The following is a 20,260-nucleotide window of genomic DNA, read 5'->3' on the forward strand; positions in this document are numbered from 1 at the left end:
CGTCACCTTTCACAATACCCCCAACACTTACCCCTTGCCTGAAGAATGATGGCACGGGAGCAAGATTCCCTCCGCTGGTCGTCACAATTCAGCGTCGCTCCGCCACAGCGAACGCCCAAGCTATCTGGCGATAAGATCATTCTGCCCCATTCAGCTCTTGAACAGCTCCTAGCCGCTGCACCGCTCAGCGAGGCGCCTTCTCAGGGCCCATCACGTCTATATACAAACACTTTTGATCCGTTCAATCCGCACACCTTCGCGGCCGAATCCCAGGCGCGGGCGCGGAACGTCGACCACCAGAAACAGTTACCCCATCCATTGACTTTCCGCCTTGTGAACCCTCAGAATGGTCGCGCCATATACGCTGGCATTCGGGAATTCTCGGCCGAAGAGCAGCAGATCGGTCTCAGCGCATTCCTGCGACGTGCATTGGGTATCGACGATGATCAACCTTCATCACAGACTAATGGGCAGGTGACGGAATCGGGGCAGTCGATGGAGGTGGAGGATGCGGAGAAAGCAGATACCACCGTCACGATCACAGTTCATGCCAAACAGCTGCCGAAAGGCACATACGTTCGGCTTCGCCCTCTCGAAGCTGGCTACGACCCAGAGGATTGGAAGGCCTTGCTTGAACGACATCTTCGTGATAATTTTACCACACTGACCACGGGTGAGCTTCTCACAGTGGCTGGAGGACGGGATGAAATATTCAGATTTCTGGTCGACAGGGTGGAACCCGAGGGCGACGGCATTTGCGTCGTGGACACTGATCTGGAAGTTGACATTGTGGCTTTGACTGAAGATCAAGCGAGAGAAACGTTACAGAAGCGACTAGAGAAAGCCTCTCGCGCTCCTGGCACACAGGGGGGCAGCTCGATCGGCGGGGCTCTCAGGCTAGGAGAAACAGCCACGGGCCAGGTGATACCAGAGGACTATGTCGACTACGAGCTCAAGGACTGGGATCGAGCGGAGCCCATTGAGGTCGAGCTTGAAGGTGCAGATGACGCGGATGTATACTTATTTGCCAGTCCATTTTCTGCGCGCCAGCGAAACCGACCTAGGGCGGATGAGCACGTCTTCGCCGATTTCTCGGCTCGGCCATCGAAGAGGCTTCGGATTCAGCCAAGCAACATCGAGCTGGACGGAGCAGAAAGCCTGTACCTGTCGGTGCATGCATTCGCTCAGACACGGTCTGATGAAGAACAACGGCCGGGTGCGCATCAGTCCTTACCACTACAATACAATTTGCGAGTGGTCCAGGGTCCCTCTACCAGCGAAGGCGATATAAATACCGAGGAGAAACCAGAGGCTCATGATGCTGGCGATGTGCAGTGTAAGAACTGTCATCAATGGATTCCTCAGAGAACACTTGTCCTACATGAGAACTTTTGTCTCCGCAACAACGTGCTCTGCCCCCAGTGCCGGAATGTTTTCCAAAAGCGATCGCCTGAATGGCATGACCACTGGCACTGCCCTCATGACTCGTCCTACGGCAACGATGCATCAAGCAAGAACAGACACGACACTATATTCCATACCCAATGCTCATGTCCTGCTTGTGAACTTGAGGTCGACGGACTCCCGCGCCTCGCCCAGCACCGCACGACTGACTGTCCGGCGAAACCAATTCTATGCCAATTTTGCCATTTAGTGGTGCCGCAGAAGGGGGATCTGGATCCGGATATCCACGACCCCGAAGTCTTGCTGTCCGGTCTTACGCCACATGAACTGGTTGACGGAGGTCGGACAACAGAATGCCATCTCTGTAACAAGATCATCCGACTCCGCGACATGAAGACGCATCTTCGCCACCATGACCTTGAGCGTCTATCCCGGCCAGCGCCACGTATCTGTCTGAATCAAAATTGTGGCAGAACCTTGGATGCGCGCGGAGTACAAAGCGCAATTACTCCTGGCACAGACACATTAGGCCTGTGCAGTATCTGCTTTGGCCCTCTCTACGTTGACACGTACGATCCGGAAGGAAAGACACTCCGACGTCGTATCGAGCGCCGATACCTCTCCCAGCTGATGACGGGCTGCGGGAAGTCTTGGTGCCAGAACGAGTACTGCAAGACAGGGAAGCAGCAGCGGGAACCCCCTGGCACCAGTAATGACGGGCCCGCGTCAATGAGTGCAGCAGCTATCTTGACCTTGGTGCGTCCCTTGATAGATGCGCTCAATCTTCGGCGAGATACCCCGAACACGGCGCCCTTGTACCTCTGCACGGATCAAGTCGGCCAGCAGCGGCGAATTCTCGCGGAGATGATCGCCGCAGAAGGAACCGCGACGGGAGGCAAGGCATATGATTTCCCGTGGTGTGTGGCCGCCGTGGAAGCCACAGCCGGTAGTGTTGACAACGCGCGCGAGTGGTTGGCGAACTGGGCGCCTGCTAGAGGCGAAGATAAACGCAGAGTCCACTGAGTTGGATTAACAATTCTCGGGCCTGCTGCGTCAGAGTTGAAACCTACGTAGATATCTGCTTTACCTCTCCCACTTAGAGAAACGATGAATACTATAGACGATATGAATACGCGCCAGGAGTCCTTGAACTACAACAGTTTCCAATACTTCTAGAAGCGAGAATTCATCATAGAAAAGCGATAAGCCTAGTCTAACACATCACCCCGAAGGGCATATACCATGCATATGAATTTTGTTCATCAAAGTGAAGAGAGAGTAAAAAATGAAAAGGACGTAACAGTACAAGGATACAGAAGGCTAAGAACCATATCATGCATACATGAGGCTAATGTCGCTGGCTATGAAGTACGGCCCGCTTGCAGTCAGCACAACGGTGGTAGGAAAGGTGGAATGGCGCCCTCCCCCCATTAGGCGGCGCCCGTCTTCACAGCGAGAGTCCCACTACCACGAGATGAGAAGATCCCCATGATACCGAAGACAACGTAGAACAGAGCAAGCGGATACGCCACCAGGCCTCTCATGCCGCGCATTCGCGCCACGGCGCAGAACATCCCCGAGGAGCTGTACGTGCACCACCCGACCGCGGCCGTCGTCAACAGGTATCCGAACAGCGTATCCATGGGGATCATGATGCCGACCAGACTGGTCAGGACCAGGGGCAGGAAGCAGTATCCAAGGACGCTGGCAGACCGGGGGAAGGTCAGAGTCGCGGAGAAGTGGCCGACAGACGAGGCATCAGACATGGTGGGCTTGTGGTGAGGGTCGTAGTTGCTTGGGTCCGCGGTGTTGGGTCCGGAGCCGGTGTCGAGGGCGGGCGACATGAGACTCAAGATCAGATGCAAAGCGACGGTGCCGAAGACGGCGACGCCGTAGATATAGCCGTAGAAAACCTTGCCCGAGAGGAGGAGGAATGTCCCGTACAGGACTATGTAGAGGAGGGCGCCGTACAGATCGCTATCGTCCATCAGGTGCTGGTCGATCCGCGCAAAGGGATTGAGCACAGTCAATGTCTACACGCTCACCATAATTAGTCTCGCTGTCACTAAAAGCTGCCGCGAATTCTCGATCCTCTATTTGCTCGAGGAGAACAAACCAGGACCGTGGGGGCCTCCTCACCTTGGTTCGAATGTGCTCGAAATTCACGCCCAGCTCCTCCAGAAGCGGCGGCTCCCCGTCGTAACCCTCCGTGCCAAACGCAGCAAGCCATCCTGTCCTCAACCCACCCTGTTCACCCATCCTGCCACTAACTCCAGCGGCAGGGGACCCGAAACCCCCATATCCACCGCCAACCCCTCCAACGGGATATGTCTGGGCGGCCGAGCCAGCAGCCCCCCCAAAACCGCCATAAGAGGCCTGTGAGGGCGTCGTATGGCCGGATACCGAGGAGTATGATGAAGGGTAGAACTGAAGATTCTGTGGCGAGGCCTGCGACCCGTAGGGCTGTTGCTGCGGATAGTACTGGGCCATTGCGGCCAATATGTCTGGGGTTGTTTTGTGAAGAAAGAAAAGGCCTGATCGGCGCGGGTTGACGGAATGAATTGAAATTTCTACCAGGCGCAAGAAAGCAAGAGAGATGTGGTGTAATATGCCCGGGCTTTTGTATGAATTGATCGAATCTAAGTAGTGATGATGCAGTCGGTCAGTTTGTACTGTACAGCTGTCGGCTGGGTGCCTTGATAGCTACACCGCGCTTAGTAAGAGAGCTCGAGCGTCCGACGAATTTCCGAGAGTATATCAACGCATAGGAAGCATGTCTTTGCATATTTACTTTTAATTCACCTGAATGGATTATTCAAACGCTGTAAAGATTTCTATTTCAAGATGATCGCATAATACAAGTTTTCTACAGGAAACTAATGCCAATTCCGAGCTGCAGCCCCTTTCTACCTTCCTCGCCCTTCCGCAACACTAGGGGGAGTGAACAGTTCAGCTCAAATCTGGCGACAGGGTGGGCATATACAAGTCCAACGCCTGCTGCAACGCTAGGTAGACCATTACTCAGCTCCGAAATAGTAGAGGTCATCGCGTCTTTGACTTCAGCGCTGTTAGTGGGCACCTCCTTCTGCGAGGTTCGCAAAGGTAGCAGGCGGCCACCGTTCACGAACGCCTGCAACCGTAGGGGCTTTTCAGCACCCAATCGAGGAAGGGGGAAGAGGAGATTAGCGCTTCCGGCAGCGTACACATCACCTCCTACAGCATCTGCCCCATCATGAGGTCCAAGCCCGCATAGACGGAATCCCCGAACGTCTGTGGGGCCTCCAAGGAGGAAGCGGTCGTTGACGCGAGAGAGCTGGGGCCGCGAATTGGAATCCAGCCCCAGAGGATACAGGAGGCCGGCGCGGAAACCAGTAGTAAGGCTGATACCGCTGTCGCCCTTGATTCCCGGAATTGGAACGGGTACCGCTCCTTGTGCCTCAAACTCAGATTTCCAGAAAGAAACATCTCCCTTCAGGGGTCCCCAGCCAGCCAACTCGTTGAGAGCCTTAGCGTAGTAGCCACGGGAGGGGAGGAAGGGGTTGTCTCTTCTATCGGTGACCCAGCTATGGAACACACTGCTCTTCACACTGTCACCTGCATCGGCGCGAACTGTAGGTGAGGCGTTCTCGGCCAATCCAGTAATCTGTCTCCAGTAACCATTGTAGCCAAATTCGTGGCGATGACCGGATTGGCTCAGCCATCGAAGCTTACTCCAGCCGCCCTTCAGGACCTCTTCATGGCTTGCCCAGGACTTTTGTGTGGAACTTGCGATGCCGCCAATCTCCAGGCGGAAATCAGGGTCGCTAAGGATGGGGGTCTCGAAGGCTGCCTGATAAGCAGACCTCGTCCTCGTACCCATGGAAGCGTTCAAGTTGAGCGTCTCAGCACCCCCGAAGACATTGCGCCATAACAGATTTCCATAGGCTGAGCCTTCGGTGTTACCGAGATCGGTTCCTGTTTTCAAGAGTACGCGGGACTTTTCCTTGACGGAGAAAAAGACGTCGATGTTGTTCAACCCGGTTTGCGGATCCACACCCGGCGATTGATCAAGATAGACTGAGATAGGCTGTTGAAAAATATCTATGCTTGTGTTAGAATTTCTCTAGGGCAAACATCGTTAAGTGGTCACTTACCAAACCGACCGAGCTTGTCCGCACGAGCCGAGATTTCCCGCAATGCCTCAGACAGAGTATAGGGTCGTGCTTGATTGGCGCTTAACAGCGGGCTGAAGATCGATTCCAAGAAGCCTCTGCGTGTATGAGACGCGTTGAGGACCTGGACTGAAGAAATTGCGCATGGGAGCGTCGAGTTTTGATCGATCTGATATCATGGATATGTTGGTCAGTGGACAGGGTTTCTGATAATAGTCCTTGACAAAACGCCATTCGTTTGTCATTTTCAAAGCATACCAATTCTCCAAGTCGCATCTGAGCTTTCTGATAAATTGCATGGACTCGTTCATTGATCGCATGCTGTTGCTCCTCCAGCACTTTCGGGTCGGATCGCTGTTGAAGACGCTCGAAGATCTACCGAGATAATCGATGTGGGTTAGCTCAGATCTGTATAAATATACGCAACGAGGATAAGATTGCTCCGCATACATCTTCATCTTCGGCAGAAAGTGGAGAGGACATTGCTGCGACTGCAATGGCCAAACAGACCTCGTACAGTCTTTCTCGGGTATCTTGGAGCTGCCCGGAGCGGCGAAGATGAAGCCATAGGTTATCACGTGATGCGACGCCCCCCTCTGGACCCCAAGCGCATACATCAGCGCTGCCCGCTCCGCCATGTTCATAACTCCTGGGTCCGTTTTGACTGTATCTTCCGGGTCTTCTTTGATTGCGTTGTTTCGATTTTAATTGAAATCCTGCGTCTTATTTTTGTTCCTACTTCCACAGGTGTCGCCGGATTTAAAGGTCAACCCCAACAAATTCTCTTATCGAGCCCCGGAAACTCGCAGAGGTTACCACTTGCTTATTGAAAGATGGCGACAAAAGCAGCGTACAAGCGAGTAAGTATAGCCACAACCCAGTGCGAAAAGCTTGGACTAGTCTTAACACCCTCTTAGCTCACTCGGGAGTACCAAAACATTCAAAAGAATCCTCCCCCTTATATTGTGGCGCACCCTTCAGAATCTAATATACTTGAGTGAGTTTTTTTTTTTTCTATCTCTGGCTGCTTTGCTGTTTCGTCTGCTTAGTATTAGGAATTCAGGGAGCTGACACAATCATTAGATGGCATTACATTCTCACAGGCCCTCCAGGGACTCCGTACGAAAATGGTCAATACTGGGGCACTCTGATGTTCCCCCCTGAGTATCCGTTTGCGCCCCCGGCTATTCGTATGCATACTCCAAGTGGTCGATTCCAACCCTCGTCACGACTTTGCCTTAGCATCAGCGACTTTCATCCCAAATCATTCAACCCCGCTTGGGAGGTCTCTACAATCCTCATTGGACTGCTTTCTTTCATGACTAGCGAAGAGATGACAACGGGTAGCGTCAGTGCTTCGGAAGCTGAGCGGAGAGTGTTGGCTGCACGGTCGAGATGGTGGAACTCCACAGGTGGGGGATCTCATGTCAGCGCAACCCCCGGAGTCACCCTCACGGCCAGGGGTATCAACAATGTGAAGGCTGGAGATGGCGGCTTGAAGTTCCGCACCGAGTGGCCAGAGCTTGACCAAGAAAACTGGAAATGGATGAGAGACAACCGCATTGACACGACCACTGGACAGCTCATTCCCGACCCCAACTCTTCGGTCACCAAGTGCTCTCCGGAGACAAGCGCACTCCGCAGGCGTCCGAACGCCAGCGCACCTGGACTCGGGGCGGTAATGGAAGGTGGCCAGGTCGCACGAGAAGCAGGTCAAAGCTGGGCCCGTCGGAACAAGGTTTGGATCGGTCTCGCCCTCATATTCGGCTACGCCCTTCTTACCCGGTTGGTGAACGATGTGCAAGGTTAAGATGTCCTTGGAAGTTGCCCCCCTTCCATCCAGAATCTGTTCGGTTCTTGGCCAAATGATGACGAGGGCGCATCATACAGGAGTGACAATTGGCCTTCTTCCTTTTTTTTTTTTTTTTTTTTTTTTCTTGTATTTTCATATTCTGGCTTATATTCCCCCACCTGTAGCTTTCTGAAAGAAATGGCCTTTTACTTTCCCCTCTCTCGTCATGGTTCAGCTGCATTGTTTAGGTGCATTCGGCAGGGTTGCAGGGCATGGCGTTTGGGATATTGACGATGATTGGACTGGGTTAACCGGAATGTATACTTTAAGTTGAACAGAAGAGAAGAAGGATATGATCTATTTGCTTATCCGGAGTACCGAGACCAGAGTCTATATGTATTGTCTTTCTTGAGTCAATCCATACGAAGAGCAGTCGTTGCGCAGTAAGCTCATCAGAAAAAATGAGGAGGATCAATCGAGCCATCCATCCCATGTTACACGTGGAAGTCTGTCAGGGAAGAGGATGATGGATGTCATAACAGCTCTTCTAAGATGATCAATCAACCTGTGCCCAAAATCGAAGGCTACATAGACTGATTAAACCAGACTTGCCACTATTGGCACATACACACACACAGACACAAATCATCAACCAGAATTCCAACACTCTCTCTACCAAGTAGTCTACATACAAGAGATTTCTGTTGAGTGTCGATAGACTTTGTCGTGCTATGAAAAAACGACACGAGCAGAGCAAAGTTACACGAGAGTCAATAGTGCTGAGATTAGACTGGGGGGGGCGTCTATCTTACTCGATCGGGCTGCTTCTGCTCGTTTCCTTTGCCTTGTCTCTCTCTCTCTCTCTCTCTCTCTCCCTCTCTCTCTGGCACTCTGCATCTTCTCTGCTTTCACTTCCCTCATCATCTTCATTTGTTACTTTTTCATCCCGTTGTATTATTATTATGTACCCTTTTACTGTATATTTGATTTGCTCCATGTCTCATACTGACTACTACTGATCAACGACCGCACCCATTGTGCTCCAATATAATCCCTGAGCATACATACAAGGATCTAATCTACTTACTCTTAGCTCATAAATCGCCGAAACAGCACAATCTGCATGGCCACTGCTCGTCCACATGCGCTGGGGTTGTCATTGTGGGCTCCTTTGCTGAATTAAGAATACCTTTGTCTTTCGCTCTTCTAGAGTCCCTTCTCGAAGCTCCCCTGCAGCCTCACAATGGAAAGCCATCAGGACGTGACGGACAGTCCTGCTCATGCATCTCCAGGTATGTTTGCACCCACTTCATCCCCCTAGCGTCGATCAAAATTACATCCCAACGTCATGCATTCTAGCATATTATTATTGTCCCTTTTCGCACCTGGAATTTCTTTCCTTCGCTCGGCTTTGGACCGGCCAGCCTTCTTGAACCTCTCTCCAGATACCATCTTTGCTTGAAGGACCACTTACTTTCTCCATCAATTTTATCCAATTATGTTGCACTACTTCCACATCCTCCCCAAGTTTCTCATTCCAAATGATCTTGTGTGACGAGTTGATCGCTACATCACTAGCCTTACTGTCATGCATGTTCCTATCAGTCGGGTGTCACATTATACATGGTCGTGTCTTTGTGATAGTCTGGGCTGATTCAAAGTGTCCGTTGCTCTTTGCGAATCTCTAGAACCAGAACGAGTACATACAGCGGTCATTGATCGCCCTATGTTTACGTTCATCGACCACGATGATGACCTGAGCTCCAAAAGAATTAGAGACGCCAATGCCCGTAAAGCCATCCGTTCTCATGTCATGCGAGATGTGCGCAGACGCGAGCGACTTGCTGGACTGAAGAGAACCTCGAAGCGCGAGACTCGTCCAAAGCAAACGGAATCATCATCAGCAATCATCCCGATGCATTCTGAAAGCGCAGCGTCAGCATATCTGCTGGGCGCAGAATCTGCCTCTCCGTCTTCCGCGGCGTCTTCACTACCAGATACTGAAGTTGCTTTCGGTCGTCTTAACTCTCAACAGGGAAGATGGCGGCCAACGGTATGGAGAGCTGGTCATTTGGTACCACCGACCCCTGCCCCCAGTCCCTTAGCTTTCCCGCCGTCGTGGCTCCTTGATCCATTTGATACATTGCCGGGTGCTGGTGAGACCCCATCAATGGTTGCCCGTCTCGTATTCTATTGTGAGTTGTCTCTAGCGTTCTCGCGGCGTGAAGTAAATCATTACCCCCCGTGGGAATATCTCTTTCCTCGAGACGGAGAGATTCATACCATAGCTAAGAAGGAAATGAAGCTATTTGATACTCCTCCCGGGCATCGGCTAACGTATAGCGTCGACAAGGGAAGTCCGTCTTTGTCCCGATGACATTCCCCGAGGAGTACAAGGTTGCCGAACAGGCAGAGACCGAATTGATGGTCAAGTCATCGTTCTCCGACCCGGGAAGTTTCTATGGCCTAATGACAATGTGCGCCGCTCACCGAGCTGTTTTGTCTGGCCGCCACATCGACTTTCATGCATTGGATAATCCTCGCCCAAGTGGGTTTGATGCGGATTACTATACCATGAAAGGAAGATGTATTCGTGAAATGAACACCAAAATGCGTGACTCCACTCGCACCCTGAGCGATGCTGCGTTCGACACAATCGTCAATTTGATTACAAGCGCCGTAAGACCTCATTGTTTGAATCTATCCTCCGCTTCAAACTCTACATCCCACGGCGGAACACGGAGGTTAAGTTTCTTACTGACATCTTATAGTTGATCATAGGATTGTTTGATGAGGCCCGAATACATCTGGCAGGATTGAAACGTATGGTTGAATTGCGTGGGGGCCTTATGGCTGAGAGTATCCACAGATCCACGATGCTGGTAGCAATCATCACGTACGTCCTGGTTTCCCGGTACTCGTGACTACAGTCGCATTAAGTAGACAATAGAGCCGATGTCAAGTCAGCCGCTGGGCTCATGGTCAAGCCAATATTTCCCTTGCCTTGGGATTCTCGGCCGGTGTCGTCCAGTATACAAGAACGAATCAGGCCACCAGCCTCATCTGTGCTAACAAGGCTGGGGAGCGCCCTCCTTGCCAATCCTCTGCTCAGCCTGCCTCTACTGAGAGTTCTGCATGTGATGCGTGACATAGTACTTTACAGCCAGACGTACAGAGAAAGTCCTGCTTCGTTTCATCCTGGGGACCATGATTTCTTTCGTGTCCTCAATTGCGAAATCGAACACCGACTCCTTAGTTATATATATACCGATTTCCGCAGTGGCGGCGTGCCATCGGCAACAGAGCTAGACGTTCATCCTGTCGAGGCCGTCACCAGAGTCGCTTCTATCTGCTTTCTCAATCAATTTCTTATAGTATCACCGCCCTCGAGTGGAATGGCTCGTGCGCTTACAAAGCACTTGAAGGTGGCTGTGAGCAGCTGCTTCTTATCCCTCCAGTCAAATACGCCTAAAGATGTATATGGACTCCTCGCCTGGGCGTTGTGCATTGGGGCGCAAGCCTCCATGGGACAGGCCGAACGTCCATGGTTCGTTGCTCGACTTGCTCAACTGGCAGTAACCTGTGACTGGCAGACCTGGGACCAGTTCGCGAACGTGTTGGTTGATTACTTCTATCTTCCTGGTGTCCATGAGATCAGTTGGCAATCCGCTTGGGGAGAGACTGCAATTGGGCGGCCAGGTCGATCAGGACGTGGACGTTGATGATTCTATCGATATCTGGATCTCACTGCAGCTTGAACTTGGATATGCCCCAGATAAACCGACATGGTTTGGTATCGCGACTAACGATCTCCGTGACGATGCTTGGCTGGAAAATCGAACGAACTGTTTTGTATAGTACCACAAAAATCTTTGTTGAAGCATCTATACAAATGTAACATCCGTGATCCAATCACATTGTATCAACTGAGCGTTCTTAACAAGGCTGCTGTTGATCACTTCACGTACCTTTCTAGGCTGAGCCTGGGATCGATATAGATATGTATACTATAATGCCAGTGAGCAGATTGGCTGGATGTGAGAACATCACGTGGCTGCCAGAGATTAAGGTTGTGCCGAATCTATCCGACTGTCCGACTGCATATCAGGTTTATTATGTCATCTGCCCGAAAGTTTTTGGATAATAATACAGGAACTTGGGAAGAAAGTAGTCAACACATCTGCGCATAGTCCTTCACCCCATTTACATATTTTCCTTGCTCTATTCTCTCTATCTATCATTGTTACTGCATTTTCATCTGCATAATGGGTTGGTTCTGGGCAGATTCACAGCAAAAGCCGACGCCTGCGGCTCCAAATCCTCTGGCTTCCTCTGATGCCTCTCCTCCGGTTCGTAAAAATGGAACCTTGCTTAGAATATTTTTTGGTGTTCGCATTTTACTAACATTTATATAACAGCCGGGATGCCCGATGCATGCATCTAATGCGCCTCCAGCCTTAGCGACGCCTCCGGCCTCTGATGCTCCCAGCTCTTCCTGCCCTGTTAGACCTACAGACTCTCCGTTCTTTGTGCCTAAGACGACCCCGACAGCATCTCCTCAGCCCTCCGCTGCTTCGGAAGCGCGGTCGACTCTGTCCAAACTGAATCCTCTCAACTACATGTTCTCCTCTATCTCTCAAGAACGGGCACCCAACCAGACTATGGACCTGCCAGTGGAGCGAGAGCCCTCTTCCATTCCCAGGGGCGATGCAGAGGGCAACTGGGAGTATCCTTCTCCTCAGCAGATGTACAACGCCATGCTACGGAAAGGCTACACCGATACGCCGCAGGATGCAGTTGAATCCATGGTTGCGGTGCACAATTTCCTGAACGAGGGCGCTTGGGCTGAGATTGTTGGATGGGAGCGCATATTTGCCAAGGGTCTGGGATCAGCTTGGGACATGTGCCGACGCGGTGAAGAAGGCATTGCTTTTGAGGCAATGAAACAGGAGATGATGGGGACGACCGACCAGAGCACCGAACCTCGACTCCTTAGATTCCAGGGTCGGCCCCACGAGCTGACCCCCAAGGCAAAGATTCTTCAGGCTTTGGGTTGGGTGTATCCTGCAAAGTTTGAGTAAGTTTTGCTTTATTTTCCAAACTCGCTTGGGGCGCTTAATGTGACCTCTTTCGACCATCCTGTTGGCCTCAGAACCGTGCTAACAACAATGTCTTCGCAGAACGAGCCCGCCTTTTGATCGCCACGATTGGTTTGTGCTGCGACAAACGCCGTCAGGCCCGAAAGAAGTCCGTTACGTGATTGATTACTATTCCGGCCCTCCTGAGCCCACTGGCGAGCCAGTGTTCTACCTTGATATCAGACCAGCTTTGGACTCGCCTACAGCAGCTGTGGAGCGACTAATGAGATGGGGTGGTGATGTCTGGTGGAGAGCCAGCGGTGGTGCAGTGCGCGAGAATAGTAATAAGTGAGATTGACTGGGGTATAACACCATTCAGAAGGTGTATGATTGAACGGTCCGACGTCTCGTCCTGGCGGGTACATGCATTGAGAGTGCAGGCGACTCTGGCGGTTGGACCCAGTTGTTCGATCTCCGGATATGACTCGCACCTTTTTTATTCTAGCAACCGTGCTTTGGTTGTGTCTGTCTTATGTATTTGCATGTGATTGGTAATGGAGTATAGTGGTGTCCTTGGTTGTTTGAGTATGGGTTGCCTTTATGTACTGTTTCTCATCGTCTCCTCTCATCCTCTTTGGGAAATTGTATATTACATGTTTAACAGACTCTATTCAGAGAGACTCTATACACATATTATATCAGACTACGGCGCATATCAATCCATTGTTCAACCACGTTATATATGGTCATGTTATGGAAAGACTATATAAGACAAGTATGTACATATGCACTGGATATTGCTTCGTCACATCATGCAAAAGAGAGGAGTGGACGGGGGCTAATTGAAAACTATTGATCAGAGATGAATCCAGAAGTTTCCTGTGTTCAGGAAGGTACTTCAATGGCCTCCAACATGGAGGATGGCAAGTAAATCGAGTCCCATATGCCTCGGGGAAATTCCTGAAGCATAGACATCAGCAGGATATAATAGCCATATAAGCTATATATACTGCAAGACCCAAATAACGCCTAGGATCAAACCAAGTCTATATTTCCAATCCCAAAGGTAACGTCAACATCGAAATCCAAGGGAGACCAAGGGCCCTTGCTGGTTATATATTGGGTGACAGCATGTCATATTTTACACATTGCTCGACACTTTCGATGCTGGCCTGGAGCAGACCACGCGCTTCAAGGCCAACCCAGACACGAAGCATGGAAGTATCGCCGGAGCGAACGGAGCTGAGAAGAGTGGCACTGGATCCTAGCTGTCTCAGAATCGGAAGAGCACTGAGAAGAAATCCACGCATTAGTTATTGATCCGCGCCAGCTAGGATTGAGAACATCCCCGAAAACAGCAAAGAGATGAAGGTGTCCACCGACCTCTTGAAGAGATCCAGATCAGGATCCAAACTTCGACCGATGCCCTCGAGAAGGAGAATGGAAATAACCACGTTGACAAAGTCGCCTTCCAACCGAACATGGTGACTCCGGATCATAGAAAGAACTTCACTCAGCACGTCTCCGATTTTGATGTTGCCCAAGGCAAAAGTTCGCGATTTGATGCCAAGGACTAGATGTTGCATTCTCAACGCGAAAACCTCGGGATCGATAACTTGGTCCGGCTGACGGCAGCGTTCAACCATGAGCTGCCCTGCCTTATACCCGTCGAACTCGGCAACAGCTCGGAAGAGGTCCAGAAAGTTTTTCCGATTAACCTCGTTAAGCTGAGTGACCAGACCGGTGTCAATGAAGATGAGCTGGGGGCAATAACCCTCGGCATTGAGCTGCGCGAGAGCTGCGTTCCACGTTGTTGGGTTATGGGCGTGCGGCCGCAGTCGGGCCAGTACCGTCTCAGTCACGTCAGCTTCTGCGGCGGTTGGCGCATCCAAGGCGCGAGTCTTTTTGCGAAGTGACAAGTCCAGTTCACTCGGCTGGTAGAATCGGACCATAATGTTTCCTGGGTGCAGGTCCGCATGGACAAAGTTGTCGATCAGAAGCATATGAAGAAATGCGTCCAACCCTTCATTGGCGATTTCCTCCTGATAGACCCCTCCACCTGCTTCTAGGAAAGTTGACAGGGGGATGCCCTGGGCGAATTCCTCAACGAGCACTTCGCGTGTGGTGTAATCCAAGTACGGGTAAGGAAACCACGCCGTGCTACGTGATTTGAAGTTCTCGCGGAATATCACGAGGTTCGAAGCCTCTATTCTGAGATCCAATTGGAGTTTCATCATCTCTCCAAACTGATGGACTTCATCCGGCAGGGACAGCCAGTGCATGGTGGGAATAGCATTGATCAGAGAAGCGAAGAAGGACATAATCCTCAAATCCCGTCGAATTGTCCGCTCAACTCTCGGATGCAGTACTTTGACAGCCACATAGGATGATGGAACCCGGCGCGGCGAGCTCTTCACCAAGACATCGACATTCTTTCTGACCTTGCCTCGAAAGCTTTTATCCTCAAGTGTCAGCACTTCATCGTCGGTCACAGCCAAACTTGGCTTCAGCTTCGCCTTGTATACTTGGGCGATCGCTCCAACACCCAAGGGTTCCTCGTAGAATTCCTCAAAGATATCTTCGAACGGCAGGCCATTAAAGGCATTTCTTATTGTCCGTTTTGTATCTCGTAATGAATGCGCCGGAGCATTGGAGTGCAGTGAAGACATTATGGCGCACATTTCAGGGGGGAAAATATCAGTGCGTGAGGCGGCCCATTGTCCGAGCTATGAGGTATAGCCGTAATCAGTGCTGAGAACGAAAGCAGCTCTTTGATTATGGGAGACTCACCTTGATGAAGGCTGGTCCCGCTCGCTCCATGGACCTGACTAAAAATCCATACCACCATATCGCCCCTGTGCGTTCACCCTTGCCGTTGTGAGCCCGCCTCCCGAGCCATAGAGTGGGTGCTGTGAGGATCACAGGGACGAAAACGATGGCAAGATGGACAAACCGGATACCAGTAGCAATTGGATCGTAGACGTAGTAGTACCAGAAAACAAAGAGGCTTTGAGCGAGTCTATTCAAGCCCCGCGCATCTTTTGAGACATTTTTCCGGACTTCCTCGCGTGAGACTTCCAACATCTGCATCTCACCCGTCTTCTCCTGTCCATCTCCATTCTCTGCCAACTCTAAGAAGGCCGCGGGGGTCAGAGACGCGATAAGAACGGTTCTTCCAACAGGTAACCTCTTCTGGGATCTTCTCCATTGCCCTGGAGGCCATGATGGTATCCGGTTGATGCGACTTCGAAAGGGCGTAGCAAAGCGGGCCAACAGTTGCGGACTTCCACCTACTCGACTCCCACAGAAGCGGCCAAAGAGGAAGGCCGCACTCATATTCTCATGCAGGAGGAGGCCCTCTCAGGCCGGATAGAACATGGAGAAGTAAATCAGGGCTTCTAGAACGATGTAGGATTGCTGCCCGGGGAGGTCTGGAGGCTCAACGGAATTGAAGAGATGAGTTGAGTCGGGAGTGTTTTTGCACGTGTCACCGACGTCATCAGCGGCACCGGGTCAGGAACAGAGAGTCTTCTACGCTCATTCTTTATCGTCATTATTGTTATGATTGTCGCTGTCAGCTCTGATCTCTAATATGTACGAGTGAGTATGTATCTACTGCAGAACTTCCTCTGTGATGTATCCCAATGCTCATCAGATGCACATCTTTAGCCCTCCCATCGTGGTCGTCGCATGTGGTCGCATTCCAGGTTCTTCCCGCCACCAAGACTCGATATTTACCCACTCAGACAGTTGATGATTGCCTGTTCCGGTCGAGCCCTATGGATCATGGGAACGTCCTGCGAGTTTCCCTGCTGTTAGCCTAGCATCCGAAAGCAGCGACAACATCGCGCTCCACTATGGCTCTAGCAGTTGTAGCTCTAGTGTTTTGTCAGTCTTCATGCCTTAAATAGGCAGAGACCTCGATGATTCCTCAATCCCCCACAATGCAAAGGCCTGGTTATGTCAACCCATAATGGGTCGACCTGACAATCTCCGCGATGTAGAATCGCATATAGACGAGGATAGCTCGGACGATCTTACATGGGTCGCGGTGTTAAAATGGTTTGCCATCACTTACGCATGCATCCTGGTAGTGCTTATCGGTCTATGCCTTCGCTGTCCATCGCTATTCGAGACAGGATTGCTTTCCTTCCTGTCTCTACGAGGATTGAAAGCTCCTTTCTATGCATATTCCCCTGGGACCGGATACTTTGACAAACCAGCGGGAATTGAGATCGTCGCCCTCGTGCCATTTAAGCATCACGAGCAAACATCGATCCTGGACTGTTATCTGCAGGTACGGTCTGTTCTCATTCCTGCGTCAATGGCGCGGTAGAATTGACCGGTTTTAGAGAAACCTAGTCTTCAATCATGGATTTCTCGACAGAGTGACCTTCGTTTCGCAGACTAACGACACACGAAGCCTGGAATGGCTGACCTCGACAGTCGAAGATACAGCTGCTTATCGCATCAGCACAACACAAGACGCACTGGACCAGACGCATTTAAATAAGGAAACACTCTTTATATGGCTCGATGGTGACACCGTCTTCCTCGAAGACCAGACTATCCCAACAATTGTGAAAACAAAGCTTGATCATCCAAATTCATTGGCTGTCGCAGCAAATGTCGTCAACCAAGCAGCTCTCGCCGCACTTCATAGTCATTCTGGAATTACCTTACCCTACCTTCCAGAGATCGATGCCACTTCAGCGATTGCTCAGCTTTCTCCTGAGGAAACCCAGGATTGGCATGCATCCAAACTTCCTCGGTGGAGCGGTCCAAATGACTTCAATATTCGGGAGGGATTCCCTACGCCTGCCCACAAACATCGCTGGCTTCTCTCGGATGAAAACCAGGTTGAGCGGACTCCCATAAGTGCATCCATGTATACGACCGAGGGGCCAAGCTTCGGTCATTGGACGGTGAAAGCTCAGCAGCATTACTCTTTTCTGCACCACCTTGAACTAGATGATATCTACCACTACAAATTTCCCAGCTGGAGTAACCCAGCCGAGTCTGTTAGTCGGAATCTTTTGTGCTTCTGGGAAGCCGATGCAAGTGCTGTGCAATTCCACATTTTGGAAAATGATTCTCAGATCCCATTCCGGTCGAAGGAAAGTACTGGAGGTCACGCCAGAGATATTATCATCGATGGCAAGGGTCTGGCGGCACATTATTCATCAGATGGGGAAGCAGAGGGATTGGAGTCCACCGATATCCTCCAGCGGTATGGGGCATATGCTAGAGAAATGGCCTGTCTTGACACCTTTTGATCCTCTACGGTCAGAGATTGCAGATCCTTTGTCATGAGTAGTTTCGTGTCATGGCTTTGTTCATAATATTTTCCAAACTCGATGCAAAGTGGAATAAATTGCCTTGAATTCGACTTTTTGTATTCATATCCAACGAAGTTGTAGGGCAACCGTATCAATGAGAAGTGATTTATCATGCTGATCCCCGAATTATTGAGTCTTGATATGCAATACTGGTACTGGTGAACAAAAGGGCAGGACATGCTCGATCAAACCAGTCTCGTATCCTTCAACTGCTGCGAGACATGGCTACTTACGAGCCCTTCTAAGGTGGCCTTCTGGGGAACAGGGAGAGCATCAGGCTAAGAAGGAGAAATCGTTAGCAAGCACAAACATCAAACGATACGACAAACAGCAATCAGCTTACATCATGTTTCAGGATCTCTTGGACAAGAACCACAATATTATCACAGTCCTTTTTAAGCCTCACCCTGTCGGCCTCGTCCGTAGAATCCGAAGTCGACGCCCGCATGGTCTCCTCAAGTAATGGATACAGGTCTAACTCGCGCAGGCACTCGATGGCGGCTACAGTGCCATGTTTGCTGGAGGCCATCAGAGCCAAAGCAAACCAGCCCTCGCTTCGGACCACTGGCCATTGAGATTGGGTGATCATAGCACCGACTGGCAGCGCCACACCCTCGTTGAGGGTGAAGAGACGCCCAAGTAATGCGTTGGCCTCGCTGTCCTGTTCGCGGGATTTGGGGACGAGGGTGCGACAGATAGAAGCGACAGTGCGTCCGATCTCAGTCTTGATCGGTGTCGAATCCGATTTCTGCGAGAGTGACAGTAATAGCGAGAGACAAGTCTGCGGGGGGGTAGTGGAGTCCGCATCAGCGGGACGATAGTCGAGCAACCGAGAGATATTTTCAATCGAAGAGACGATCACTTGTCGCGCCATGCTCGTTGCCGCGAATTGGACTTGGGGAACGGACTCATATCCCCATAAGCGCGAGATGGCAGGGATGATTCCAGCTTCGCCCAGGTACTTTCTGTTCTCGCCGGCTATAGCCAGATTCTTTAGGAATCCTAGGGCGGAATGGAGGACCGCGCCTCTAGCATCAGAGGCGAGTATCGAAATCAACTCGGCATGTATGTTTATCTCGCGCACCAGTACTTCGCACACGGCATCGGAGCGTGCAATGTTGCCTAGCATCACACACGCGCATATTTGAAGTTGATCCTCCGTTGAGGCCAGCCAGGCTTTCAAGTTCTGGGTCAGGGAAGAGTCAAGAGGATAGGCCTCCGGAAACATAGGCGAGGCAGAGATTTCGGAAAGCGTCTGGTTAATCTTCAACTGGAGCTGAGCCAGTGCCTGAGTATCGCCTGCTGACGAGGGATCCGTTTCAATGGATAATGACCGCTCTAGCACCGCCAGCACGCGGTCGACCATATGCTTTTGAACGCAGATATCCTGAAACCGTTTCTGATTCAAATATGTCACGAGACAGTTGGCGAGGGGTACAAACCGAGAGAACGAGATTCCCGGATCAGTCAAAAGCTCCATGAGAATTAAAATTGTACCATCAGGTGATGATTGGATTCCTTCTTCTGATCATTTGTCTTGTTAGCAGGAGATGGGATATTGAAAAGTGGGCCTTACCTCGTTCTGAAAGCAACTCTATGAGCTCGTAGGAAAAGTCAAGAAGGGTTTCTCTATCTTCAAGTAGGTCATCCTTGATTATTCTAAGGAGTATATATACTAGTTTGCTCGCAGCCAGCTGGGTCTGAGCAGGTTCTGCCAGTTGTTAGGCTACTGTCCCCACCAATGATTTGGGCATACTGACCATAGTCGATACATATGTTGTATATAACAGGGATCACAACATGTACCAGCTCGGGGCCCAAGCGGGTAAGGATAGCAGCTGTATAATTACCCTTGACGACAATGGCTCGATTCTCATCTAGATGGTGTCAATACTCAATCAGGCCCTAACAACACTTGCCAGGTACGACTCACCAGTATCGGCACAGGAATTTCCGACCAGCCGCAGAGAATGAAGGAGCACATCATTGTCATCATAGTCTTTGGAAGCAATGATCTGAAGGAAGAAGTCCAAGATACCAGCTTGCCCATATGGGATTCTCCACGATGCTGGATTCGATCAGCCATGAAGTCAAAGTCTGAATACAATCATCCATGACTCACTAATTCTGCTTCCATCAGCCAGGGCCTCTGCAGCCTGACTCAGATAACGCGATCTGAATTTCCACAGATCGCATAATATAGTCTGTGCATCATCGAAACCCTCATCCCCGCCTTCAGCCTTTGCGAGTATGTCTTGCAAGCGCCGGAAGAGAGCCACCTCCTGCTCAGCGGGACATGGTAGAGTGTTTTCGGCTGGTAGGAAAGACTGCCCCGGCTCTAGCTCTGGGAGAACCTGACCCAATGAAGGGCATATCAAGCCACTTTCCTGCTGGCTCGACATGTCTGGGGTACCTTAATGGCAATTCTTGAGGTAGCGTACTTAGCCTCTTTTTTTTCAGCTTCGCGGGATGGTCGCTCCCTTCTTCCCTTCACGA

General features: G+C 50.9%; 9 protein-coding genes across 9 annotated transcripts, besides 3 other annotated features; 5 read left to right on the forward strand and 4 right to left on the reverse strand.

Moving 5' to 3' along the window:
- Positions 1–48: 48 nt before the first annotated feature.
- On the forward strand, positions 49–2,427 carry ACLA_053710 (putative ubiquitin fusion degradation protein (Ufd1); the record flags this gene model as incomplete). Its single annotated transcript, XM_001274750.1, has 1 exon — positions 49–2,427. One exon carries the CDS (start codon positions 49–51, stop codon positions 2,425–2,427), a length of 2,379 nt encoding a protein of 792 aa, XP_001274751.1.
- Positions 2,428–2,834: 407 nt separating this feature from the next.
- ACLA_053720 (transporter YIP1) lies at positions 2,835–3,894 on the reverse strand (the record flags this gene model as incomplete). The annotated part of the gene is made up of 2 exons (XM_001274751.1): positions 2,835–3,437; positions 3,544–3,894. The coding sequence occupies 2 exons, from the start codon at positions 3,892–3,894 to the stop codon at positions 2,835–2,837; spliced, it is 954 nt and encodes a 317-aa protein (XP_001274752.1).
- Positions 3,895–4,270: 376 nt separating this feature from the next.
- sam50 (SAM complex subunit SAM50) lies at positions 4,271–6,038 on the reverse strand (the record flags this gene model as incomplete). Its single annotated transcript, XM_001274752.1, has 4 exons — positions 4,271–5,484; positions 5,538–5,724; positions 5,814–5,930; positions 6,006–6,038. 4 exons carry the CDS (start codon positions 6,036–6,038, stop codon positions 4,271–4,273), a joined length of 1,551 nt encoding a protein of 516 aa, XP_001274753.1.
- Positions 6,039–6,388: 350 nt separating this feature from the next.
- On the forward strand, positions 6,389–7,365 carry ACLA_053740 (ubiquitin-conjugating enzyme E2; the record flags this gene model as incomplete). The annotated part of the gene is made up of 3 exons (XM_001274753.1): positions 6,389–6,415; positions 6,473–6,552; positions 6,639–7,365. 3 exons carry the CDS (start codon positions 6,389–6,391, stop codon positions 7,363–7,365), a joined length of 834 nt encoding a protein of 277 aa, XP_001274754.1.
- A 102-nt stretch (positions 7,366–7,467) lies between these two features.
- Positions 7,468–7,494: a microsatellite.
- A 701-nt stretch (positions 7,495–8,195) lies between these two features.
- Positions 8,196–8,231: a microsatellite.
- Positions 8,196–8,232: a microsatellite.
- An 841-nt stretch (positions 8,233–9,073) lies between these two features.
- ACLA_053750 (uncharacterized protein) lies at positions 9,074–11,069 on the forward strand (the record flags this gene model as incomplete). The annotated part of the gene is made up of 4 exons (XM_001274754.1): positions 9,074–9,542; positions 9,701–10,026; positions 10,119–10,243; positions 10,298–11,069. The coding sequence occupies 4 exons, from the start codon at positions 9,074–9,076 to the stop codon at positions 11,067–11,069; spliced, it is 1,692 nt and encodes a 563-aa protein (XP_001274755.1).
- Positions 11,070–11,612: 543 nt separating this feature from the next.
- On the forward strand, positions 11,613–12,777 carry ACLA_053760 (holocytochrome c synthase CYC3; the record flags this gene model as incomplete). Its single annotated transcript, XM_001274755.1, has 3 exons — positions 11,613–11,696; positions 11,766–12,424; positions 12,528–12,777. 3 exons carry the CDS (start codon positions 11,613–11,615, stop codon positions 12,775–12,777), a joined length of 993 nt encoding a protein of 330 aa, XP_001274756.1.
- A 760-nt stretch (positions 12,778–13,537) lies between these two features.
- On the reverse strand, positions 13,538–15,761 carry ACLA_053770 (ABC1 kinase family protein; the record flags this gene model as incomplete). The annotated part of the gene is made up of 3 exons (XM_001274756.1): positions 13,538–13,715; positions 13,809–15,151; positions 15,216–15,761. 3 exons carry the CDS (start codon positions 15,759–15,761, stop codon positions 13,538–13,540), a joined length of 2,067 nt encoding a protein of 688 aa, XP_001274757.1.
- A 637-nt stretch (positions 15,762–16,398) lies between these two features.
- ACLA_053780 (uncharacterized protein) lies at positions 16,399–17,701 on the forward strand (the record flags this gene model as incomplete). The annotated part of the gene is made up of 2 exons (XM_001274757.1): positions 16,399–16,722; positions 16,778–17,701. 2 exons carry the CDS (start codon positions 16,399–16,401, stop codon positions 17,699–17,701), a joined length of 1,248 nt encoding a protein of 415 aa, XP_001274758.1.
- A 248-nt stretch (positions 17,702–17,949) lies between these two features.
- On the reverse strand, positions 17,950–20,166 carry ACLA_053790 (putative GTP binding protein; the record flags this gene model as incomplete). Its single annotated transcript, XM_001274758.1, has 6 exons — positions 17,950–18,042; positions 18,108–19,282; positions 19,341–19,423; positions 19,521–19,641; positions 19,698–19,832; positions 19,887–20,166. The coding sequence occupies 6 exons, from the start codon at positions 20,164–20,166 to the stop codon at positions 17,950–17,952; spliced, it is 1,887 nt and encodes a 628-aa protein (XP_001274759.1).
- Positions 20,167–20,260: the final 94 nt, after the last annotated feature.

This window comes from Aspergillus clavatus, genomic scaffold (assembly GCF_000002715.2).
Source record: "Aspergillus clavatus NRRL 1 1099423829794 genomic scaffold, whole genome shotgun sequence".
In the NCBI taxonomy this organism is placed as follows: domain Eukaryota; kingdom Fungi; phylum Ascomycota; class Eurotiomycetes; order Eurotiales; family Aspergillaceae; genus Aspergillus; species Aspergillus clavatus.